At 45.1% G+C, this 25,895-nt stretch overlaps 2 protein-coding genes across 16 annotated transcripts in view; one reads left to right on the top strand and one right to left on the bottom strand.

The window, feature by feature from the left end:
* RERE (arginine-glutamic acid dipeptide repeats) overlaps positions 1-25,895 on the top strand; it is a 465,254-nt gene that overhangs the window by 369,581 nt on the left and 69,778 nt on the right. Inside the window, exon 1 of one of the 13 annotated variants that reach the window (XM_017956889.3) lies at positions 22,814-24,444. The exons of 9 other annotated variants lie outside the window; for them this stretch is intronic. Coding sequence is in view for 1 of the 4 variants with exons in the window: in XM_017956884.3 (XP_017812373.1) it covers positions 25,131-25,238 (108 nt within the window). In the remaining 3 variants the exon portion in view is untranslated. Of the gene's footprint in view, positions 1-22,813; positions 24,445-24,649; positions 25,239-25,425; positions 25,692-25,895 lie in introns of those variants that run through there. 3 more of the 13 variants (XM_017956899.3, XM_017956884.3, XM_017956885.3) reach the window with 3 other exon arrangements.
* On the bottom strand, positions 4,677-25,861 carry LOC116274123 (serine/arginine repetitive matrix protein 3-like). 3 transcript variants are annotated; one of them, XR_004182622.1, is made up of 7 exons: positions 25,268-25,861; positions 24,531-24,650; positions 23,285-23,308; positions 22,735-22,865; positions 19,576-19,724; positions 6,250-6,319; positions 4,677-4,923 (listed from the first exon to the last, which is right to left on the bottom strand). XR_004182622.1 is itself a non-coding variant. In XM_031664191.1 (6 exons), exons 1-5 carry the CDS (start codon positions 25,749-25,751, stop codon positions 19,578-19,580), a joined length of 906 nt encoding a protein of 301 aa, XP_031520051.1. In that variant the 5' UTR covers positions 25,752-25,861; the 3' UTR covers positions 6,145-6,319; positions 19,576-19,577. The 3 variants fall into 3 exon arrangements, 2 of the variants coding, with proteins under 2 accessions (XP_031520051.1, XP_031520049.1); XM_031664191.1 differs by lacking the exon at positions 4,677-4,923 and having other exon boundaries at positions 6,145-6,319; XM_031664189.1 differs by lacking the exons at positions 4,677-4,923; positions 6,250-6,319 and adding an exon at positions 14,977-15,385.

The raw sequence follows: 25,895 nt of genomic DNA, 5'->3' as shown, positions 1-25,895 counted from the left end.
GGTTAAAAGGGATTCTGTGTGGATCTGAAAGTGAGAAAGTTGCAGCAGGACTCGGGGGTTGGGGTATGAGGCCATTTGGAGAACTGCGTTTGAGAGGACAGTAGGTCTCTAAGGGACGTCCATGTGAGGCGTCAGTTGGGATTTGCTAGGGTGAGCATCTGGTCAGAAGGATGTCTAGTCTGGACTGGGCTGGGAATACAGGAAGGGCTGGGAAGGAAGGAAGCATGTGCTATGCTGGCCATTTAGGTCCCATGGAGAGGGAGGTGCGGGTTGCCTCCACACGCAGCTCTGCTGGGTGCTGTGCTTCTTAGTGGCTGTTCCTTGGAGCTCCTGGCTCCTCAATGGGATCACTAAATCATTAACTGGTAAATGGAGCCAACGTGCATTAACATGGAGAGGTTGAAGGTGGAGGAAAGGTGCGAGGAGACAGAGTTTTGTGAATGGACGACTGTGTAGAACTAAGATCGCAGATTTGAGTGTTGGCTGTAGAATATATTCCTGCTGTTTTTCTCCTCAGTCACTCAATGAGTACTGACTGTATGAGGCACCTTCTCAACTCTGGGAATAGAAATAACCGTGGAGGTACTGTTCTTATGAGATTTGCATTCTAGTAGGGACCACAGACAAATAAGCAAATTAACTTAAATAAGATGAATTCAGGTAGATGCCATGAGGAGGATAAACTAGTTTTGCCACACAGAGACTGAGTAGGGTAGAGGTTGTATAGCTATAAAAGTGCCTCCTTCAGGGTAGAAGGAGCTTCTCATTCCATGTTACTATTCTCTCAAGTCATTCTGAGTAAATGATACCACTGATCACTCATGTCAGTCAAGAGTGATCTGTGTTTTTCGAGAAATTCAAATTACTTGACCCCCATCCAATAATCTTTGTGGTCATGTTTCACAATTGCCTATAAACTGCTCATTGTTAGGACCTGCTAAATAAATGTATTTAGGACTCAATAACTTTCAGAATTTAGAACAGATTAAATTTAGCTGAAAGGAAAGACGGGACCTCTGCTACGGAAGTGCAATCACGTAGTGGTCTTTGACAGAGCAGTCTATGCGTTTTTCATACCTAGATGTGCATTTTTCAGCATGAGGGACACAATAACAGAGTATTTTTAAATTCTAACAATATTCTTTCAGGTTTTTTCGTGACATTTTGGATTGGGGAAAAGATTAGAAGAGAAAGGTCTGGTTCTTGTTAAAACTTTTGCTGATAATCTTGTGTCAGCTGTGGATGAATACTCCCCATGGCCAGGAGAAAGAGAACAGGGAGAAGTTGGAGCTGAACCCAAAATGGGGCTCTGTCTAGCCGACAGAGTTCCCTTTAAATGTCACAGTCGTTTCACTTTCTTTGATGCTTCCTCAGTGTAATATGTTTTATCCAAACAGGCCAAAGAGCCAAAAACAAACAAACAAAAGACATGAAGGAGCTGGATGTGTGGATAATTCATTTCCTCTCTGTAAGGAACATTTCTTTGATCCTTTATTAGGCCACAAAATGTTTCTGCCTGCCGTTAGCCATTCTTGACTGTGTTGAGAGGCCCCGCCAATCCCAGCTGGCCTGGAGTCAGAGCAGCCTGATCTTCCACCAGCCTGGGAAGAAGGCCATAAAGGCCGATCTCGTGTCTCAGGGCTGTCCCCAAGTTAACCAAGCGAAAGAGCTGCAGTGCTGTCGTGTGAGGTTTCATACATGAGGTTTCCTGTGTGAGTGGCGTGACATCATGTCCGGTCATTCTTCAGTGTGTGATTTTTTTCAAAAACAAGAAATTCTGGTTCTTCCTCCTTTTTTGTTTTTTGTTTTGTTTTGTTTTTTTGAGATGGAGTCTCGCTTTGTCGCCCAGGCTGGAGTGCAATGGCGTGATCTCGGCTCATTGCAACCTCCACCTCCAGGGTTCAAGAGATTCTCCTGCCTCAGCCTCCCAAGTAGCTGGGACTATAGGTGTGTGCCACCATGCCCGGCTAATTTTTGTAGTTTTAGTAGAGATGGGGTTTTACCATGTTGGCCAAGCTGGTCTCGAACTCCTGACCTCGTGATTTGCCTGCCTTGGCCTCCCAAAGTACTGGGATTACAGACATGAGCCACTGTGCCTGGCCTTTTTATTTTTTTCCCCCTTTTTATTCCCTTCCCTCACTTCTACTTTTTCAGATAACTGTTCATCTATCTGTGGAAAATGCAGTAATTACTTTCTTTAGAATATTTATGCTGGGAAGGCAAAAGTGTTGGTAAAACCGCTTTCTGGTTGACTCTGTGCCTTAGACCAGTTGCTGTACCTTGGGAGAGTCACTGGTCCTCTCACTAAGAAATGAGAGTAATAATAATTAAATAGTCCTCTTCTGGCTCTGAAAGGCCCAGATACTGATAATAGGAAACGTCATCGGAGAAACATTTATTAAATGCCTCTCATGTGCAGAAGCTTCCAGATGGCCCTGAACAGGAACTCCTCACCTCAAGGAGATGATGTTCTAATGGCAGTGGTGGACTTGGATGCCCAGAACATAGTGCTGGGCAGAATGGGGAAGTTCCATGGGGTACACAGAAAGATGGAAACACAGGAGTATGACATGACATAGGCATGAGATAGGAAGGAAATTTGTTCAGAGCTGCAGCAGTGGTGAGTGGAAGTACTCAGGAATCCAAGTCAGATCACCCCACACAATAGCGGCTCCGCAGACCACAGAACTACCCTGTGAGGAGACATAGAGAGTGCAGGATGTATTCGGAGAAGCAGGCAGGGCCTGGCTCGAGTTGGATCTGGAGCTGGGGTGGCAGATGCAGGCAAGTGCCACACACACACCTTCTGTGTCCATTGCATACATGGTTAACACAGCACAGCCTCCACTGGAGCTGAAACGAAACCTTAGAATCCACATGCTTGGTAGATTTTACCTCTGCGTAAAAGTGGGGTTCCTCAGGCAGCAACCTTTGCTGTTCTGCAGCCTCCGCTGGTGATACCCAGGCAAACAGGGTCTGGAGTGGACCTCCAGAAAACTCCAGCAGACGTAGCAGAGGGGCCTGACTGTTAGAAGGAAAACTAACAAACAGAAAGGAATAGCATCAACATCAACAAAAAGGACGTACACACAGAAACCCCATCTGAAGGTCACCGACATCAAAGACCAAAGGTAGATAAATCCACAAAGACGAGAAAAAAACAACGCAAAAAGACTGAAAATTCCAAAAACCAGAAAACCTCTTCTCCAAAGGAGTACAACTCCTTGCCAGCAAGGGAACAAAACTGGATGGATAATGACTTTGACAAATTGACAGAAGTAGGCTTCAGAAGGTGGGTAATAACAAACTCCTCCGAGCTAAAGGAGCATGTTCTAACGCAATGTAAGGAAGCTAAGAACCTTGAAAAAAGGATAGAGGAATTGTTAACTAGAATAACCAGTTTAGAGAAGAACATAAATGATCTGATGGAGCTGAAAAACACATTAGGAGAACTTCGCGAAGCATGCACAAGTATCAACAGCCGAATTGATGAAGCAGAAGAAGGGGTATCAGAGATTGAAGATCTGCTTAATGAAATAAAGCGTGAAGACAAAATTAGCGAAAAAAGAACGAAAAATGAACAGGCCAGGCGCAGTGGCTCAAGCCTGTAATCCCAGCACTTTGGGAGGCTGAGGTGGGTAGATCACAAGGTCAGGAGATTGAGACCATCCTGGCTAACATGGTAAAACCCCGTCTCTACTAAAAACCCACAAAAAAATTAGCTGGGCATGGTGGTGGGTGCCTGTAGTCCCAGCTAGTCGGGAGACTGAGGCAGGAGAATGGTGTGAACCTGGGAGGCAGTGCTTGCAGTGAGCCGAGATCGCGCCACCACTCCAGCCTGGGTGACAGAGCGAGACTCTAAAAAAAAAAGAAACGAAACGAACAAAGCCTCCAAGAAATGTGGGACTATCTGAAAAGACCAAACCTATGTTTGATTGGTGTACCTAAAATTAACATGGAGAATGGAACCAAGTTGAAAAACACTCTTCAGGATATTATCCAGGAGAACTTCCCCAACCTAGCAAGACAGGCCAACGTTCAAATTCAGGAAATACAGAGAACACCACAAAGATACTTCTCGAGAAGAGCAACCCCAAGACACATAATCTTGGATTTACCAAGGTTGAAATGAAAGAAAAAATGTTAAGGGCAGCCAGAGAGAAAGGTTGGGTTACCCACAAAAGGAAGCCCATATCAGACTAACAGTGGATCTCTCTGCAGAAGCCCTACAAGCCAGAAGACAGTGGGGACCAGTATTCAACATTCTTAAAAGAATTTTCAACCCAGAATTTCATATCCAGCCAAACTAAGCTTCATAAGCGAAGGAGAAATAAAATCCTTTACAGACAAGCAAATGCTGAGAGATTTTGTCACCACCAGGTCTGCCCTACAGGAGCTCCTGAAGTAAGCACTAAAGATGGAAAGGAACAACTGGTGCCTGCCCCTGCAAAAACACGCCAAATTGTAAAGACCATCAACACTATGAAAACTAACACAAGGACAGAAAACCAGACACCACATGTTCTCACTCATAAGTGGGAGTTGAACAATGAGAACACACGGACACAGGGAGGGGAACATCACACACCCAGGGCCTGTTGGGGGATGGGAGTCTTGGGGAGGGAGAGCATTAGGAGAAATACCTAATGTAGATGATGGGTTGATGGGTGCAGCAAACCACCATGGTACGTGTAAACATATGTAACAAACCTGCACGTCTGCCCATGTATCCCAGAACTTAAAGTATTAAAAAAAAAAGTGAGGCTCCCACCCCAGGTGGTTGATGATGGAAGACGATTCTGTCTCTCTTGTGCAGTTGGTTCAGAACCAAGATCACCTCGGTAATTTCCTGCTCATGAAGATTAGTTTCTTCAACCACTGAGCATTGGGGCTGGCCCATCTGCATGTGTAGATAGATGATGGCTGAAAAATAAGGAAAAAAGAGTCCAGATGCTTGGGTGTGGTGTGGGTATGCGAGAGTCCAGGCTGAAGTGACAGAATGCAAGGTGCCAAGCACTTTAATTGGCACACTGAGGAATTTGTGCTTTTTACTGTCCTTGAATAGAGCCATAGTCAGCTTTGGAATTCAAATAAAAGTCTGTACCTTGGTGGAACAGCAGTTACATACTGCAAGATCTTCCATGGTGCAGCCTGTCTTGGTTCAAGAAAGTGTTTTCAGTGACCCTAGTTTGGTTCTGTTAGGTGAAACCAGACTAAATATAGCTGAGATGTGGAAGCATGCTTGGTACCCCAAATAATTTATGGGTCTTTAGGTAGATACAAAGCTTAAAAAAATGTTTTATCCCTATGAAACCCCTAAAAGAACTTTGCCTAAAAGCACATACCCACTCCCAAATTTAAATTGACCTTTTTTGTTTTGTTTTGTTTTGTTTTTTTAAGTACAGTGGCTCCATCTCACCGCAAGCTCCACATCCTGGGTTCACACCATTCTCCTGCCTCAGCCTCCCAACTAGCTGGGACTATGGGCGCCCGCCACCACACTTGGCTAATTGTTTTGTATTTTTAGTAGAGATAGGGTTTCATCATGTTAGCCAGGATGTCTCGATCTCCTGACCTTGTGATCTGCCTGCCTCAGCCTCCCAAAGTGCTGGGATTACAGGCGTGAGCCACCACACCTGGCCTTTTTTTTTTTTTTTTTTTTTTTAAATCATAAGGATGTAACTTCTAACATTACAAACATTGACATTTAAAAATAAAATTGCCCCATCACTCTTTTAAATATTAAAAGTGAATTTTAAATACCATAGTGATTTATGCCCCTTATCATCTTTTTTTTTAAATAAAGAAAACACGTTTAATTGGCTCACAGTCCTATAGGCTGTATAAGCATGACACCAACATCTGCGCAGTTCCTAGGGAGGCCTCAGGGAGCTTTTACTTAAGGCGGACGCTGAAGCGGAACACCACATCACATGGTGGAAGAAGGAGCAAGGGGATGGGGCTGCCACACACTTCTAAGCAAACGGGTCTTGCAAGAACTCACTCACTATTGCAAGGACAGCATCCAGAGGATGGTGCTTAAACCATTCATGAGAGATCCACCCGCGTGATCCAGTCACCTTCCACCAGGTCCCATCTCCAACATTGGGGATTACATTTCAACATCAGATTTGGGAGGGGACAAATACTCCAACTATATCATTCCATTCCTGGCTTCCTGCAAACCTCATGTCCTTCTCACATTACAAAATACAATTATCCCTTATCAATAGTCCCCTAAAGTCTTACCTCATTCCAATATAAACTCAAAAGTCCTAAGTCTCATCTGGGACAAGGCAAGTCCCTTCCACCTGTGAGCCTGTAGAATCAAAAACAAGTTATTTACTTCTAAGATACAATGCGGGTATAGGCATTGGATAAACATTCCCATTCCAAAAGGTAGGAATCAGTCAAAAGAAAGGGGCGCATTGAGCCCAATGCAAGTCTTAAACCCAGCAGGGCAATCATTAAATCTTCAAGCTCCAAAATAGCCCTTGACTCCATTTGGTACATCCTGGGGGCAGTGATGGGTGGGGGGCCTCCCAAGGCCTTGGGCAGTTCCACCTCTGTGGCTTTGAGTGCCTGCAGCTTTTCCAGGCATACAGTGCAAGCTGCTGATGGATCTACCATTCCTGGGTCTGGAAGACAATGGCCCCTTCCCACAGCTCCACTAGGCAGTGCCCCAGTGGGGACTCTGTGTGGGCCCTCCAACCCCACATTTCCCATCCACACTGCCCTAGTAGAATATCTGTGTGAGGGCTCCATCCCTGCAGCAGGCCTCTGGACTGGGCATCTGATACATCCTCTGAAATCTTGGCAGAGGCTGCCAAGCCTCCATTGCTCCGCATTCTGTACACCTGCAGACTTAACACCACCTGGAAGCTGCCACAGACCTCTGGCTTGCACCCTCTGAAGCAGTAGCCTGAGCTATATCAGAGGCCCTTTGAGCCAAGGATGTAGCCAGAGGGGCCTGTGGGAAGCAATGTCCCGAGGCTGCAGAGGGCAGCAAACCCCAAGCCTGGCCCTGGAAACCATTCTTTCCTCTTAGGTTTCTGATCCTATGATGGGAGGGGCTGCTGGGAAGGTCTTTGAAATGCCCTCAAAGCCTTTCCCTCTTTGTCTTGGATATCAGCCCTTGGCTCCCTTTTAGTTACGCAAATATCTCTAGCAAGTGATTGCTTTACAGCCTTCTCTCCTGAGAAAGCTTTTTTTTTTTTTTTTTTTTTTTTTTGAAATGGAGTCTCTCCTATTGCTCAGGCTGGAGTGCAGTGGTGCAATCTCGGCTCACTGCAACCTCTGCCTCCTGGGTTCAAGTGATTCTCCTGCCTCAGCCTCCCGGGTAGCTGGAATTACAGGCAAGTGCCACCATGCCTGGCTCATTTTTTGTATCTGTGGTAGAGATGGGGTTTCATCATGTTGGCCAGGCTGGTTTCGAACTCCTGACCTCGTGATCCACCCGCCTCGAACTCCCAAAGGTGTGAGCCACCACGCCCGACCAAAAGCTTTTCTTTCTTTGCCACATTGCCAGGGTGCAAATGTTCCAAACTTCTTTGCTCTGCTTCCCTTTTAAGTATAAATTCCAACTTTAAGTCATTTCTTTGTTCCCACATTTGAGTTAAAACCAGTCCAATGTTGCATCTTATTCTTTTCCCCCTTTAATTTTTATTTCCATTCTACTTCCCCAGGGACTTTATACTAAGGTGATACATTTTATGCTTGAAAGTCTAGTGTCAGATTCACCTTTAGTACTTCCTGCAACAAAAAGTGTGTGTATTGAAATTGGGTGTATGGTTATTTCCTTTAATAATAAAGCTAAGTATAGAAGAAATTTTTTTTCAAATTATGATTATTAGAGCACAGTTGATGAAAACGAAATATTGTAAATGTTGATATAATGTTAATTTTTGCTTAACATTTATTGGAAATACATTGTATGGGTTTTTTTTAAACACATAAGTGCCCAGAAACCTTGTCTACATGAGTAAGTAGATGGGAATGATGGTTTTGTTATAGTGTCACTCAGTTATTTGAATTCTTTCCATAGTAATGCCAAAAGTATAATTTGTCATCAGACTGATTTTCTGTAATCTATCAGATGACACTTCCACTAGGACCTCCTTGTGTTTTGTTGAAAGCAGAGAATCAGAAAGTATCTGACTTGTGGAGTCTTTCTCATCCTGACCTCAGAGCTAGGCACTGTGTCAGCACCAGTGTCAGTGTTTTAAATTGTCCCCTTGTTCAGTGCCCCTGGGGCAGTGCTGCCCGGTAGCCTTCCAGATGGGAGCAGGGGAGAGGAGGCTGCCTTTGTGAAGTGAGAGGGGGGCAGTGGTGGGGGTAGAAGAAGAGAGGCTGCATCCCCTCACAGGAGCTTGTGCCTTCTCAGGCTGATGGATTGTCGGAAAGAGAACATAGGAAAAAAATGTCTTTTGTGTCCATACATACCATTTTGCGGAATATGGTCTTATACCTCTTATGTGCCAGACCCAATTCTGGGCACTGGGAGAGTCAAGGAAACCCAGGCCCCTATAGGAGCTGGGCTAGTGGTGTAGAGAGGGCTAGTTTGGAAGCTTAGGGCAGGAAACCGGGCTGCACATTGCGTTGGAGATTGAATGATGAGAAACTTGCTATCCTTGCCCTCCAAGGGTTTATCATCTGAGGTCACATGATAAAGCAAAACAGCCCCCTCACCCCCAAAAACAAAAAAACCTCCCAGAACTGAAGAAAACCCTCTGCTAGCTCTTGTTATTGAATGTGTTCATAGAGTACTTACATTACTCTGGCATACTTTCTTTTTTTTTTTTTTTTTTTTTTTGAGATGGAGTCTCCCTCTGTCACCCAGGCTGGAGTGCAGTGGCACAGTCTTGGCTCACTGCAACCTCCGCCTCCTGGGTTCAAGCGATTCTCCTGCCTCAGCCTCCCTGAGTAGCTGGGACTACAGGCGTGCACCACCACGCCCAGCTAATTTTTTTTTTTTTGTATTTTTAGTAGAGACGAGGTTTCACCATGTTGGCCAGACTGGTCTCAAACTCTTGACTCTTGACGTCAGGTGATCCGCTGGCCTCAACCTCCCAAAGTGCTGGGATTACAGACGTGAGCCACTGTGCCCAGCCTTTTTTTTTTTTTTTTAAATAAGATAGAGTCTCACTCTGTTGCCAGGCTGGAGTTCAGTGGCGTAATCTCGGCTTACTGCAACCTCCGACTCCCTGGTTCAAGCGGTTCTCTTGCCTCAGCCTCCTGAGTAGCTGGGATTACAGGCATGCGCCACCGCGCCCAGATAATTTTTTGTATTTTTAGTAGAGACAGAGTTTCACCGTATTGACCAGGATGGTCTCGATCTCCTGACCTCCTGTCCGCCTGCCTCGGCCTCCCAAAGTGCTAGGATTACAGGCGTGAGCCACCGTGCCTGGCCATAAACCATTTTTAGAAGGAGTTAGGCTTTACCAGACTGCCAAAGGGTCCATGGCACAAAAGAGATAGAGAACTGTGCACTCAGTGCTGGCCCCTTCCACATACCACAGATAGTTTCCAAAGTCCAAGATGACAGTTTCAATACAGTGGTTTCATGGAAGGATGCTGGATGGTATTGGTGTTGGGCAGAGTATTACTGGCTTGGTACATGCACCATGGGTATTTTTTGTTTGTTTGTTTGTTTGTTTGAGACAGAGTTTCGCTCTTGTTGCCCAGGCTGGAGTGCAATGGCACGATCTCAGCTTACTGCAACCTCTGCCTCCCAGATTGAAGCAATTCTCCTGCCTCAGCCTCCCCAATAGCTGGGATTACAGGCTTTTGCCACCACACCCAGCTAATTTTTTGTATTTTTAGTAGAGTTGGAGTTTCACTGTTTTGGCCAGGCTGGTCTCAAACTCTTGACCTCAGGTGATCCACCCACCTCGATCTCCCAAAGTGCTGTGATTACAGGCGTGAACCACTGTGCCCAGCTCGCACCATAGGTATTTTAAATGTTGCATTAGACTCTCAGACCTGTTATTGTCCCGCATTATCCTAAGGATGCTGCTATTTCCTGTAATCCCGTTTACAGTCAGGTATCAGGGAATCCACCTGGAACTGCCAAGGGGTGTGGTTCCCAAGGGTCATCGACCTTCCTTGCTCCTCCTTTCCATCTCTGAGGGAGAAAACTTCCATTGCCTCCAGATTGTGTTTCAAAACAATGGAGAATGTTCTTGGTTTTATTACTAAGTAGTCTTGACCTCTAGCTTCATAGTTATTGTTTGCTTTGTTTCTTTAACATCTTGACATTCATTATTTTCTTCCTGGTGCTTTCTTAGGCAGTTGATTCCTCCACGCACCAGCTCCCCTGACTTGAAAGCTGCAGAGATGCATTTAGATCAGGTTTCTTGCATGCTGCCGGCTTTATCTCATTTACAGTATCACATTTCTGTTGCCATACACTGTAGGATCTGGGCCTCCCCACAGCTTTAGAACAATTAGTAATTGAACAGGAAGTGTGTTTTTATTACAGTGGCCTTTTGATTTTGATTTTACAATCATGTAGTGTTTAGCAGAGAGCAGAGGTGGGCAAGTGGCTCTCTCAAACACATTTTTGACAGAGAGAAGTCTGTTGTTTCAGCCACTTGGCTATCTGTCAGCGGTTCTCAGACTTCCCCCTTGTGTGGGTTGCCTGGCAACCTGGGGCTGGAGCAATCAAACCGTGGCCAGTGCTTCTCCAGCCCAGATTGGGAGATGATTTATTGGTGGAACTCTAAGTACAGTAAACCCAAGCCTCAGAAATGGACCCTTTTTCTTTTTTAAACCAGGAGTTTATAGAAACCATATCAAGGCAAAAAGAGAGAGAGGGAGAATATCAGTTAGAGAGCTTTGTTGTAAACATTTTAAATAATAAAATTAGGGCCTGTAATGAGTCTGTTATTATCCAGATATGTATAAGTTAATATTTTTTTCTTAGTTGGATTATTACCTTTTTTTTTCTTTAACTATTTTACTGGAACACTCAACATTTTAAAAGTTAGTATTTTTAAATGCTAAATTTGAGTACTTGTGATACCATCAGAGGTAAACTGAGGCCTTGGTAGAATCAGACGTAGAATCAGAGCCCAGCTCTCCCAGGTTTAATATAGTGAGCACAAAATGCTGATTGCTCTTCTCACAAGTTTTCAAAATTAGCTAAAAAATTCAAAGACCCATCTATATGGGAAATCCCTATACCTTGTGCTCCATTTTGCTGTGAACCTAAAATTGCTCTAAAAAATAAAGTTTATGAAAACATTTTGAAAATGCAAAGATTCTGCCTTACTATATGCTGTTGTAACAGATGTTTTAGTAGGTCTCTCTCTTCATATATGTATGCATCCTTTTAACTGAAAACTATCCTATAATTTTTTTCCTATACGAGTGAGGTCTGGCTGGGCGCAGTGGCTCATGCCCATAATCCCAACTCTTTGGGAGGCTGAGGGAGCAGGATTGCTTGAAATCAAGAGTTCAAGACCAAGCCTGGGCAACATAGTGAGAACCCTGTCTCTACAAAAAAATATTTTAAAATTAGCTGGGCATGGTGACTGACACATACCTGTAGTCTGAACTACTTGGGAGGCTGAGCCAGGAGGATCATTTGAGCCCAGAAGCTCCATGTTACAGTGAGCTGTGATCATACCACTGCAACCTAGGTGGCAGAGCAAGACCCTGTCTCTAAAAATAATAATAAATAATCATAAAAGTGAAATCCAACAGCTCTTGTTGAGATTTCTCCTTCATAGCATCTCAGATATCACAAATGAGGATGAAAAGGACTCTCTTTCTGGGGACATACTATATGAGGGTAGGGGGAGCAGCCTGGCTTAGCAGTAACCTGAGCATTTCTTTTTGTAAAATTTTAGAGAAATATTTTGGAACTCAAACCCCTCTGCATGCAGCCCAGTGTATCCAGCTGTGTATGTAAATGAGCTATTAGTATGTTTGTATTCCTTATAAATATACAGATCTAATCTGTTTGTGTGTGTAATTTACACACAGCTGTGTTCATGCTTCCGTATTACCAATATTTTCAGCAAGAGCGAGGTATCATGGGAGCGCTGTTGTTCCAAACAAAAGCCAGCAGCATAGCCTTGTGGTGGGGCCCATTATCAGCCCCTGATCTTGGGACCCTCCCTTGGGGGACTCTCTTGAAAGTCACAGCCGCCCTGCATGGGGATAGCCATCCTGCATGGGGTAGGTGGGAGACCAAAGTACCTGTAACAGAAAATAAAACAGCCAGGCGCAGTGGCTCACACCTGTAATCCCAGCACTTTGGGAGGCCAAGGCGGGCGGATCACGAGGTCAGGAGATTGAGACCATCCTGGCTAATACGGTGAAACCCCATGTCTACTAAAAATACAAAAAAATTAGCCGGGCATGGTGGCAGGCGCCTGTAGTCCCAGCTGCTTAGGAGGCTGAGGCGGGAGAATGGCGTGAACCAGGAAGGTGGAGCTTACAGTGAGCCAAGATCGCGCCACTGCACTCCAGCCGGGGCGACAGAGCGAGACTCCGTCTCAAAAAAGGAAAAAAAAAAAAAAAAAGAAAAGAAAAAAAATAATGACCACCTGTTAGGGATCTGCATTATGACTGAGGTTTGGCTTTTGTCATTGAAATGCTCCCTCCACCCCCACCCCTAGACTACATTTCCTAAAGGGGTAATTGATTTTCCTTTCTTCTTTGAGATCATTCTTTAAATGAACAGAGTCAAATTAGGAACCCAGTCCCATGTTGTATTGTCATGAAGGGGAAACAAAATCCAGGAGCCCCTTCTCTGTCAGGAGCGACAGAAGGCCCTGGTGCTCGTCGGGGTCTTCAGTTTCCCTTGTTTGGGAAGTGGGGCAGATGTTAAGAACTTTGGCATTTGGTCGAGTTCTTCTGGAAGACAAGTTTTACATAATTTGAAATAACAGCCCTATGTGATTTTATTTTAGGAATTTATGATATCATTGCCCATGATTCTAACAGTATAGTTATTTTGCCTCCCTAATAGAAAACTTGGAGCGCTTTGGATGATTTAGTATTTTACAAAAAAAGAAGTTAGGATTATTCTAGACCTGTGCTTTCCAATATGGTAACCACTGGTGTCTTGTGGCTGTTGAGCATCTGAAATGTGCTGGCCCAAGTATAGATGTGCAGTCAGTGTAAAATACACACTGATTTCAAAAACTGAGCAGGAAGAAAAAGAATGTAAAATATTTCATTACTAACTTTTATATTGATTACATGTTGAAATGATAATATTTTTGATCTATTGAGTTAAAAAAAAATTTCAATTAACTTTACCTGTTTTTTTTTTTTAAATATGGTTACTGGAAAAGTAAAACTTACATTTTTGGCTTATATTTCTATCGGGCAACCACTGGTCTAGATTCCTTTAATTACAGTTTTTGCAAAAGGTTTTCTCGCTAAGGATTTCCACTTTTTTGTTCCCTTGTAACTTCTGGACAATCCACATTTCTTTTTTTAGCTTATTTCTCTTTCCTCCTGTGTTGAGATCTACTTTGCCAAGGAAAGGTGAACATTTTAATGACCTACTTAGGAGCCACTTTACAGGGGCATTTATGTAGAGACTGTAGGGTGATATTGTAGGGAGGGAAAGAGCCTCCCATGCCCATTTGGGTTCTGTCATGAGTGTTGGGTTATTTTATTTATTTATTTATTTATTTATTTATTTATTTATTTATTTGAAATTGAGTTTCGTTGTGTTGCCCAGGTTGGAGTGCAGTGGCACAATCTCGGCTCACTGCAACCTCCGCCTCCCTGGTTCAAGTGATTCTCCTGCCTCAGCCTCCCAAGGAGCTGAGACCACAGGCACACGCCACCCTGCCCGGCTAATTTTTGTATTTTTAGTAGAGATGGGGTTTCACCATGTTGGCCAGGCTGGTCTCAAACTCCTGACCTTGTGATCTGCCTGCCTCAGCCTCCCAAAGTGCTGGGATTACAGGCATGAGCCGATGCACCCGGCCGTGTTGGGTTATTTTTAATTTGGGCGTAGCTGTGTGGACATAATTGGCAAGAGGCATTTGGCTGGTGCGATCTCTACATCTGTTAATGCTGCTGCTTAACTAGCCAGTTCTCATTTGACTTGAAAGTGCATTGATGCATGCTGTCTGATATTCGCCCAGTGGCAATACTTTCTGTTGGGCCTGCAATAATGAAAGGACTTCAGTGTACTCAATGTAATTATCTAGACCCAGAGGGGCGTTGACAGAGATGTATCTATAGGATAGCTCAATGGGCTGTGTTAGTGGGTGCAGTTGCTATTTAAACCACTAGCATGAGATCATTTTCCCATTGGGCACATGGTCTTTGAATGAAAAATGGAGTAACTTTTATTTGGTATTTGAGACCTCCTGGGAAGGGTTTTGGCATACAGGTGTGTTGACAAAGGAAATCACTGGCTTTACTCTGGATGCTGAGCTGGCATCACGGAGGGGATGGCGTAGTTCCTCTAGTAGGTTTGAACTAAGAACATCTAATGGTTTTGTCAGTAGTAGTTAGATGTTAGAAACTTAACAGTGCAATGAATCAAGAGATGTTGAGTCAAACTGGAGAACAGATGATGACAGGTCAAATAGCCTTGGAGGAAGACTAAGCCCAGTCACCTCCAGATACATTCTTGTACTGAGCTACTGGTTATCAAGCACCTGCTTTGTGTTATCAAGTGCTGTTCTAGGTGCTGGGGATATAATAGTGAACAAAACAAAGACCCTTTCCTCATATACTCAGTAACGTAGCCTCTGTCATGTCATCTAATCATATCACATATGGTGATGGTAAGAGCCAGGCCTTAAAATGAAGCAGAGTAAGGTTATGGATAGTGACAGGCATGCAAATTGGGGAAGCATAATTGGAAGATTGCTTATTTGTTTGCTTAAATTAATAGTGATTAAGAGGTTAAAGTTTTTAGTGGTTTTAGCGATGAATCTTGTATTAGTTTCCTATCACTATGTTACACATTACCCCGATAATAAAAATTAGCCCAACTTAAAACAATGATGATCATTTATTATCTTTCACAGTTTCTGTGGGACAAGAATTTAGGAATGGCTCCACTGTGCCGCTCTGACTTGGGCTTTCTGAGGTTGTAGTCAAGTGACAGGTGGTATTTGAATCATCTTGAAGGCTTCTTCACTTACGAGTCTGGGCTAGGAAGACTCAGATGGCTGGGGACTAGAATAGCTAGGGCTTCTGTAGCATTTCTCCATCCCTGGTGGGCTAAGGCAAGCCGGACTCAGGGCTTCAAAGATACATGTCCAGAGAAGGAGAGCCCAGCAGAAGCTGCGTTGCTTTGTATGACGTGGACTTAGAAGTCACCTGGTATCATTCTGTCACATTCTGTTGGTCAAGGCAGTTACAAAGGTCTACCCAGGCTCAGGAGAACAGAGAGACCCACCTGAAAATGAAGGAGTGTCATTATCACATTGCAAGAGCATATGGGATGGAATCTGTATTGGAGTGGCCACCTCTAGAAAATATAGTTTGTCACAAATGTAAAGATTTTGTGGGTATGTGTGGTTTGATTTGTTGGTTTAATTTCAGTTAAATGATTTATGGCTGTCATCTGTAATATGAGGGCTTCAACCAGCATAGTTCTCTAATGATTCCTTCTAGCTTTATCATTCTCTGATTCCAGTGATAGCGCAGGTGTGGCAGGAAGTGTTGAGTTGACAGCTGCTCAGCTTTTGTAGACATTTCTGGGCACATCATCAGAAGAGTCAGCTGGGACATTTAGGGGCTGTTGGACTCTTGCTGGCCTCACACACTGAAAGACCTGGCACTTCAGTCACCCTTTGTGTTATGTTTCTATAGCTAATCTTAACTGGAGGCTGCTAGTGGTGGGGTGATGAAATAAAATAACGATTTGAACCAGGAGCTGCCCATTATCATGATACTCATGGACTGAGATGAGCAGAACAGCCAGGCAGGATTATATTAGATCTACCTTCCCAAGTGCTCCTTCTCATTCTCTTTGGCCTTTGGAAGGTTAGGAAAAAGAGGAAAAGAAAGGAAACAGAAAAGAGAACTCTTTGGTATTACTCCTCTGTGTCAGCTAAACAGCTGCCATATTTGACCCTAGAGAGGACTTCTTTTAGAAATGGACTGTTACTCAGGGGTCTTGGATTTGGGATCCTGTTGTAATTACCATAGAATCTTCTGGACTAGCCTGGGAAACAGGTCTTTTTTGTGTGTGCTGAAACTAGGATTTATTTCAAAGATACATGTCCAGAGAGGGAGAACCAAGTGGAAGTGGTGTTATTAAATATTAAAGGTATTTAAGACAGTTGACAAAACATATCATGCAAAACAGGATGTCTTCTTGGAAATAGTTCAGTCCTCCTCTTGTCTCTATGTAGGACCAAGAGGCTACCCTGCTTTACTACTGTTCCATTGTTAAGAGAACCAGGCACATAGAAGTTGAGACTTTGAAGATGGTAGAGGCCTGGACACCCATCTTGTACCCAGGAACACAGCAGTCCTGAGACAGGGCTAGTTACCAGTACAGGGGATGTAGTTATTTAGTGGCAGAACCATGCCAGGTTTTTTGTGGGAAAATTTTCCTCATGGATATCCAGCATACAGCATATAATCTCTGACATGTGCTTTTATTTCAAGAGTTTAAGTTTGTGTATAGGTATATGTAGACTTTCCTTTAAAGTATCTTAAGAAGTACCTTAACAAGTATCACACCCTTTATTCCTCTAAGATTGGTAGATATAAAACAGTGTTTTCTGCACTGAAAGTCCAAGTAATTAATCCTATTTTGAAATCTTATTTACATCTCCATTCTTCTTGGATAAAAAGAAACATAAATCTAACGTTGATTAGAAATTTTGTTTCCATCTACCAAACATGTATTGTGTTTTAGGGAAAACTCTAGGACCAAAAACAATACCCATGCCCAACAGTTATCATATTGCTTGGTTACAGTTTGCTAGGCACTCTGAAGATTACAAAAGACATGAAATACTCAACTCTTGCTGGAAAGGAATCCACAATTTGGTGGAAGATCTACAGACCTTTTAATGACAGAAGTGGTTATTAATTCTAGTTGTAAACAGGAATTGTTTTTCAGAGAAGGGAGAGAGAGCAGAGCGGACTCCGTAGGGATAGAGTTGAAACTGGAACACGCTTCGCACAGTGCCTCGCGCTGTGCTCTTTGCACAGTGTGTTCACTAGAATAAGTGCTCAATGAATGTTAGTTGAATTGATGTGTTTGAATACGCAGAAGTGAAGAAGGGACATTCTAGATTGGGAAGAGAGAAAGGCATTGGTAAATACCCAGAGAATGGAATCAGGATGGGGTACTGCAGTAACTGACTTCACTACATGGTGGTGTAGGTGATTGGGAACCCAATTGTGGAGACTGTTAACTAGCAGACCGATAGTTTGGACGTGCTAGGAAATTGTCACAGGTCTTCAAATAAGAGGACACATTAATATACAGAATGCCCAGAATTGGAATGTTGCTGGGGAGGGGTGTGGAGACACACTGAGGCCAGGGAGGAGACCAGTGCAGTCACTGGCATGACGTGGCCCTGTAGTTGGCAGAGCCCCTGCAAAAACAGAGGAGCATGCTGAACAGGAAACTCCATGAAGAATGAATCTAGAGGGCATGGTGACTGATGGAAGGAGTGGGAATGGACAGAGAGCAAGCTAGGCATTTCTTCTTGGAGAACTCTGCTGCAGCTGACAGAAATAGGGCCACAGGTAGCTAAGAGAGGGCAGGCTGGCTTGGTGAGAGAGAAGCTGGGGAGATTTGAGGTGCTAGGCCCATGAGTTTAATAGAGACGTTTTAAACTATATAAAGTAAAAAAAGTTACAGTAAACTAAGGTTAATTTATTATTGAAGAAAGGAAACATTTTAAATGTTTAGGTTAATTAAACAATGTTTATAAGACTACAGTGGTATCCAGCAGAGGTCCCCAACCTTTTTGGAACCAGGGACCAGTTTTGTGGAAGACAGTTTTTCCATGGACTGGAGGGAAGGATGGTTTCAGGATGATTCAAGCGTGTTACGTTTATTGTACACTTTATTTCTATGATTATTACATTGTAATATGTAATGAAATAATTATACAACTCCCTATAACGTAGAATCAGTAGGAGCCCTGAGCTTGTTTTCCTGCAACTGGACAGTCCCATCTGAGGGTGATGGGAGACAGTGACAGATCATCAGACATTAGATTCTCAAAAAGAGCATGTAACCCAGATCCCTCACATGTGCAGTTCACAGTAGGATTCATGCTCCTATGAGAATCTCATGCCGCTGCTGATCTGACAGGAGGTAGAGCTCAGGCAGTAATTTGAGCCATGGGGAGCAGCTGTAAATACAGATGAAGCTTTGCTCACTTGCCTGCCGCTCACTTCCTGCTCTGTGGCCCAGTTCCTAACAGGCAATGGACTGGTAGTGGTTTGTACCCTGGGGACTGAAGACCCCTGTCTTAAGGTATATGCAGGAAGAAGTTTTACTTGTGCCAGTAGTAACGTAAGGGTAATAGGCCTGCACCTCAGTGGGTATTTGGAAGACAAAGGAATGCCTGGAGGGGCCTACCCAGTGTAGCACTGGGTCACCCTATGGCATGTATGGACTTTTGTGGCATGAGTTAATACACAGAAGTACTTAGCAGCTCACACTCACTCTGTTACCATTGGCATGGCTTTTATTGTTAGAACTGGACTTGAATCCTGGCCCTGATGATGATTAGGTGTGGGATGGGCCAGGATATTTCATTTACCTAACCTTTAGTTTCTTTATCCGTAGAATGGGCCCGGTGACACTTACCTTGGAGAGTGTATTGTGGCAATTAGCATACTTGTGCCACTACCACTACCACTTCCACTCTGCACAGAAACCTGAAGGCCTTGGAGAACTATTTCAGTCAGTTCTCTGGGTTCCTGAGTTGCCGCTTTGAGGAAGATATGGCCTATGGGTTGTCAGTGCCCAAGTTGGGATGGTGATGTCCTAAAACTACGGAGGACATTAGTCTGAATAGAAAGTGTAGGTGCAAGTCTGAGCTAGGGTAAAATGTCAGATCTGGAGAGAGATTTGAGAATCATCAATAAAAATGGGATGATTATTTTAAATTATCCCATTTGCTGCCTTTAAACTCTAACTAGTTTCATTAAACTATTAACTGGCTCTCCTGGAATAACACTAGTAAGTGCAAAGTGTTTTTAAAGTGGAGGCAGAAATTGGGAGCAGCCTATACTGGAAATTTTGGAAATGCTCCTCATGGCTTGCTGGCAGGTCTCCTCCCAGACAAATTGGTTATGTTGCTCTTTATTGAAAAAGTAGTGCCTTACTCCAGTCACCCTTTCATTAAAATGTTAAATATTTAAAACTAAAACCAAATGATACATCTCAAAGCAGCATCAACAGTAAAGCTCCAGAAGGAAATGTGTTTTAGATACGGGGTGGTGGGATCTGTAACCAACAGGATGATATGGATGAAGGACAGTTCTCATCCAGTGGTTTATCAGTGAGAGCCAGCATCATGTAATACAAATGTTTGGAAAGGCTTTTTTATTTCTTCTGCCTGGCATCCGTGTTCCCTTTTTTTTTTTTACCCTACCCCTCCTTACCTTTAACATTTAGGATGTGTCTTTTTCATCTGCTGCTCTGTGTCTGTCTTCAGTGGAGCCATGGGTCTGTTCCCCTTACTCACTGCCTCTGTGTCTTCTGCGGGGAACTGTAGTTTGCTTACTTGCAGATCTGCCTGCTTTTCTGTCCCCTGTGAACCAGTAAGTTATTAACATAAAATTTTGTGCAGTAAACAGGGTAAAACAGAAGGAGCCATTTTCACAGTGGGAATCATTTTAATACCTACAGTGTTTTCCAAACAGTTATGTAAGAGGACTGAGTAGACGTCGCTTTTCAGAAGTCATGGTGAGTTTCTGACTGTGATACACTAGTTAAAATTCACCAGAGGGAGTTAATTTTGAAAGCTCTCAGCCAGGGGTTAATGCAGAGGTATCTTTTAGCCATTTTTGTAGCTCAGCCCCTGTCTTCTGCTCTCTTGCTACTGCAGACAGGGGTCAGGTCCAGCACCTGGGATGACGCCAGAAGGAGACGTGCTGGGAGTTTCACACGTAGATAAGGGGAATTTGCACACCTTACCGTCTGAAGGGTTTACTCTCAGCCCAGTGTTCTCTATCCACACGTAGATTTTTTGGGAAACAATATCTTGGAATGCAAACACAGGCAGCAGCCACATCACACATCCCTGGTCTGCACCCTCGGCTCCATTCCTAGGCCCACCACAGCTCTGAGGCTTCCCGATTTTTTACACTCGTCTCCCTTGACCCTCCCAGCCTGGTTCAAGGACTTAGTGATATATGGTTACTTTTCCCACCTATAAGATGGGAATAGTAGTAGCCTCTGCCTCGTAAGTTGTTGTGGTGATTAAATGAGCCAGTGCGTTAGAGCCTTTAAGACAGTGGCTGGCACATTATAGCGCTCAGTGTTCACCATTTTTATTGTTCTAGGGTGGTGTTTCCCTACCTTTTTCATACCATGATGCGTGTAAAAATGCCGTTTGTACTCATCAGTAGGTTAATGGTGATGCTACTTGCACCAGGCCCACCTGCCATCCCAAGGGTGGAGAGGTGAGGATCAGTATCTAGGCAGACCAGTGAGGCAAAGGCACAAGGCTTGGGGGACTCTGACAGGGGGTGGGCTCAAGCAATAGCACGAGGAACTTTTGAACACATTAATTTAATGCATTTTTGACCTGGTTATTTTTATTTTTATGTTATTGTTATTTTTATTCCAATATAGCTGTTTCTAAAGTGGCTATGTCTAAACAGCCATGTCAGAATTTCCTTTTTGGAACAGAGGAGCAGACTAGATCACATGGCTTCCAAGTTTGAACCTTGTGTTCTTTCCACTGTAGCAAAATTCAAAATAGAGCTTTCCAGGTTCTATTAAAACCCAAGGCTAGTAATGCTAGGTTCAGGTAACTTAACTTTTTTAAAGCCAGAAGTTAAATTTTCTCTACTGGGGAGTTGTAGGTAGGTAACTTTTGATTGTGATGTGAAATTTCAGCTCAATAGTGGAAAACTATAGCAATTTATCTAAAAATTAGAGCACAAAATCATAAACGTAAGTTGTAACACAAAGCAACAACCTCCTTGCCATAAATAAATATATATTTATATTTGGATCTCACCTGGCTGTGGGGATACAGAAACAGAAAAGGACTTATTTTGTGTTCCCAAGGAGCAGCACATAGTTGGGTTGGTTAGGCATGAACACACCGGAGAAACAAGTGCCAGCATCCCAAGACCCTCAGTTCGTGCGTCTGAGAGTGGGCAGGCTATAAGCTAGCAAGCATAAACAGCAGAGCTGCCCAGTTCTGGCAGCAGTGGCCAAGCCAGTGACTCGCCTTCTACATTTCCTTCCTCCTTTACCCTTGGCATCCTGCTATTCTAATATCTATACACTGGGAGTGATAGAAAAACTAATGGACACAGAAATAATTCATGAGGCCTTCCATTTCAGCACTGGAAATGCCCAATTTCAGCTCAACAACTACAAGACTGTTAAGAAACAGACTGTGTCCATGAACTTGCATTTAGAGGCTTATAGGGCCTGTTGATTTGTAAGTCAATAGTGTTAATTGTTAAAGTCTTAAAAACTTCAAGGTCTTCATTTGAAGAGAGGTGAATTTGTAGAGGGCAAGGAGATAATCACAACAGAAGCCTCTTTCACCTGTGACCTCTTCCAATCATTGACTACTGTGAGTGGTCGTCTTTGTTTCGATTTTCAAGGCTACTCTACATTTCTGGTAAACCACAAGGTAAAGGCTGGTCTCTGAGAAGCAGATGTTTTGCTGGTTTTGAGGCCTTGTGGCTTTCCATAGAGAAGTAACAGTACAGGCCACATGAAGCTTTTACTTCCTTTTTTTTTTTTTTTTTTTTTTAAAGTGGGGCCAAGGGTGCTTTGCTCTTGATAGCATTGTATTGATATACATTGACAGCTGTGGTAGGTCTGTGTTCACCACCAGATGTCAAATTCCAATTTCTGGAAGTAATTAGTTTGAGATACCTGTGAGACGTTCAAGTTGAGTGTTCCTAGTGGACCTGGACCATAGATTTAGTCTTAGAAATACCAGTGAGAATCTCGATAGATATTTAGAACCAAAGGAACAGTGGAGATCATATGGGGAGACAATGTATATAGCAGAAAGCCCTAGGACAAAGCTTTGGGGAGACTCCAGCATTTAGAGGTTGAGTAGAGAATTAGGCCAAATGGTATGAGCAAAACCAGAAGAGTTTGGTGTCATGGAGTCAAGAGGTCAGCTCTATTAGGAGAGTTCAAAATGGACCTGTCTTTCAACAGTCCATTTCCACTGTGACCACCCTAGCCCAGGCCCTCAGCATCTCATTGTTGGTTTCACTTGTCCAGGTGCGGTGACTCACACCTGTAATCTCAACACTTTGGGAGGCCAAAGCGGGAGGATTGCTTGAGGCCAGGAGTTCGAGACCAGCCTGGGCAATATAGCGAGACCTCATCGTTAATAAATAAATAAATAATTTTTAAAGGAGACAAAAAATATGGTGAGCGTCAACTGCCTAGTGCTATATGGAGGGAGGCACTAGGTGTAAGATGTAATTCTTTAAGAGTTTATGGACTTTTGGGGTCAGCAGGCCTTATACAAATAAACAAATGAGAGAGTAACTGGACATCTGGTTTCATTTGGGAGCAGGAGAGATTTTGAGGTGAAACTGGAGATGCCTTACCCAGATTCTGGAGTTGAGACAGAGGTCCCAGTGTGGGCCAGTTGGCATTACTGGACGTCTGGCTGGAAAGGTGAGCAGGGCCAGGATCCTGGAGGGCCTTGAATTCAGGGCTAAGGAGTGTAAACACTGTCCTGCAGAGACCATCATGCTGTTCTTAGGTAGGGGCTAAGGGCCAGATAAGGTGGGACTCAGGATGAAATCTATGGTTTGGAAAAATTCCTTGGCAGAGACTTTTAAATGGCTGGCTGGGGGAAATGGTTAATAGGCTAGTTATTAGGAAAGAGAGAGAAAGATCTGGCCTGGGACTGCCACTAGCATGGGCAGGAAAGGAGGGCGTTGAAAGACACTTCTTAGGAAGAATACTGAGGACTTGATGATTTGATGTTGGACCCAAGAAGAGGAAAGTACAGAGTCATAGAAAATGGTAACAGAAAATAGTTACCACTGTAGACGCCTGCCTGCATTTTACAGAGTGTGGCGGTGAAGTACGTGGATTTGAGGGGGCTTAGTTTGAATTCTGGCTTTGTCTCTGAGGAGTTGATCTAGTTACCTGTCTGTGCCTCAGCTTCCTTGTCTGTAAAATGGGGATAATAATTGTAAAGATTTCGAATTAATACATATGAGGCTTCTGGCATATAGTAGGTACTTAGTAACTATTGGTTGAATGGATGATGTTCAAAGGATTACATCACAATAAATGGAAGAAACAGGATCTGAATTTGTCCAGCTCTACCACATTACCCTGATGTTCCAGAGTCTGCCTTTCTCACATGTTGCCTCATTATGTAGGCCTCTTTTATTGGACCTACTAGATGTCACTTGGCATCAAGCCCACGTTTAGATTGCATGGTCCTGGCGTTCCACAGCCTGGCTCACTCCAGATTGCCCGCTCCAAGTCTGTATAGACTCTGTCTCCCATAACCCACCTCCCGTTCTCCACCTCTGACCTTCACGGAGGGCCCGGTCACCAAGTCACCTCCCACCTCTGCAGTAGCTGCCCACCCCTCATGATCTGGCTGATGTCACTGCCTTGGTGAAGGCATTCTGAACTACTACAGACTACTGCAGTCTAGCCTTCTTGGGTCCCTTGCTGCACTGATGAGCTGTACCTCACTTCTTTATGCTTGGCCAGATAACATCTCAGAATGTTCTGTAATGACTTCACACATATTTATCTTACCTGCAAAAACGAATCACAGTTCAATAAAGGTCCATGGCAACCTTTATTATCTTCCTAGACCCCAGCTAGGTGCTCAGTAAATACCTGAATACTTAAAGAATGGATTAAGAAGCAGGAATTCTGATGACTGCTGAGGTGTGGAGTGTGCCAGTAGTTCAGGTCCTCATCTCATACCTGAACTGTGTCACCGGCCTCTTTAACTGGTCTGTCCCTAATCTACACTTAGGCCACACTGCCACTGGCACAGTCCTCATCCACTCTTTTCATGGAAAGCTCCAGCTTCAGCCTCTCTGCCAGCCTACAATTAGTAACTCTTCCATGCAGCCTGAAGGGCTCTCTGCAACCCGATCCTTGCCTGCCTCTTTCGTCTTATCTGCTGGCACTCCATTCTGCACACCCTGTCCTCCTTGCAGTTCCCAGAATGTTCTCTGTGCCTTTTCCTGGCTGACTTCTGCTGGAAGCCCTGCTGGAGCCCACCTGGCAGGCTCACGCTCTTCCTTGTCACTTCCTCTAAGACATCAGCAAGCAGAGTAAGTTGCTTCCTCTTCCTAGCTCCACCCACCACCCTTTGTTCCTCTGCTGCTTTTCTTGCAGGCCCTAGGACTGGTTTGTTTACCTGTCTGCCTTCCTGGGCAGACTGCAGCTCCTTGAGGGCAGGGCCATCTCTCCCGCGCCGTCTCTCCCGCCCCGCGCCGTCTCTCCCGGTGATATGCTGTGTGCACGCAGCGTAGGATGCCTGTTGATCATATAAACGATACTTTTGTCAAGTAACAAAGGTCACTCCTCCTCACGCTAGAGGAGAGCTTGCTGCTTTCTTGTGCCTTGACAGATTTTCCCTTCGAACTGTATGAATTATATTGAAAATTGACAATGATGAGTCATATCTCAGCAAGGGTGAAAATCAAAAACGCAAAGCCTCCACTATTGGAATAGGAGGTTGCAGACTGGTCTTAAAGGCTAAGTCTGGCCCTTCACTGAATCCTCCTGGCGGGTCTCAAACACAGGGAGTGGGAGGGACCCTCTGCCCGGTGGGCAGGTGATTTATTGGCTGGGAAGCTTCCGCGGTGATTTAGTTGTGAAGCAGCGCCCGGGGAAGTGCAGGCTAATGCCTGGGCCAGGAGGGAGCGGCTGCCCACAATCGCGGGCCGGAAGGGACCACGGGGGCGTCGGGGCCAGCCCCCCATTTCGCAGCTGAGGTGGGGCGGGGGCAGAGGGCATGCGGCCGCGGTGCTGCAGACCTCGTCCATCCGGAACGTGGGCTGGAGACCCAGCAGCCTGGGAAGGGCCCCAGCCCCGTAGGCGCCCTATCCCCAAGCTTGCTGCGGTAGGGAGGAAGTTTCTGTGCTTTGCTACCTTGATGTTCTCCTGTCGGAAGGAGGACACAGATTCCAGCGCTGGCTGCCCTGGAGGCTCCGGCCGTGGAGTGGGGGTCGGGCCGGGGGCGGGGCCGGGGCCGGAGCGCGGGGCCCCGGCGGGCGGGCGGGAGGGCGGCGGCGATCCAGGCCGCCTTTTGCAGCCGCCCGCGGCCGCGCCGGGCTCTGCGCGCCGCGCTCTTGCCTCCTCCCCCGTCGGCGGCGGCCCCAGCCCCGCGCCCCCCGGGCCCCGCGCCGCGCGGCCCCGCCGCGGTCACACGCCGAGCCACCCGCGGCCGCCTCCGCCCTGCGCTTTGTGGAGCCGGAGCCCAGTGACAGGCGGCGGCCTCTTGCTGCCCGAGACCCCGGGCGCTTACCTGTGGCTGCTGGGGTCGGCCGCGAGGGACCAGGCTGGGAGCCCCGAGGTGGGGGCTCGGAGCCAGGAGCTGCCCCCACCGGGGCGGGGAGGAGTGCTCGGGAGGCATGGGACAAAGTGAAAGTCTCCGGGCTGGGGTTGGGGACGAGTCTGAGACTGCTGTGAAAATGGATGGGGGCGGCGAGTGGCGTCTGGAGGGCGGAAGGGGTGCTGGTTATTCTCTGGTGGCTCAGAGTGGCTTTTAATGACGGCC

The sequence above is a fragment of the Papio anubis genome, chromosome 1 (genome assembly GCF_008728515.1).
Source record: "Papio anubis isolate 15944 chromosome 1, Panubis1.0, whole genome shotgun sequence".
NCBI lineage: Eukaryota > Metazoa > Chordata > Mammalia > Primates > Cercopithecidae > Papio > Papio anubis.
This window is presented reverse-complemented; position numbering and strand designations above follow the sequence as displayed.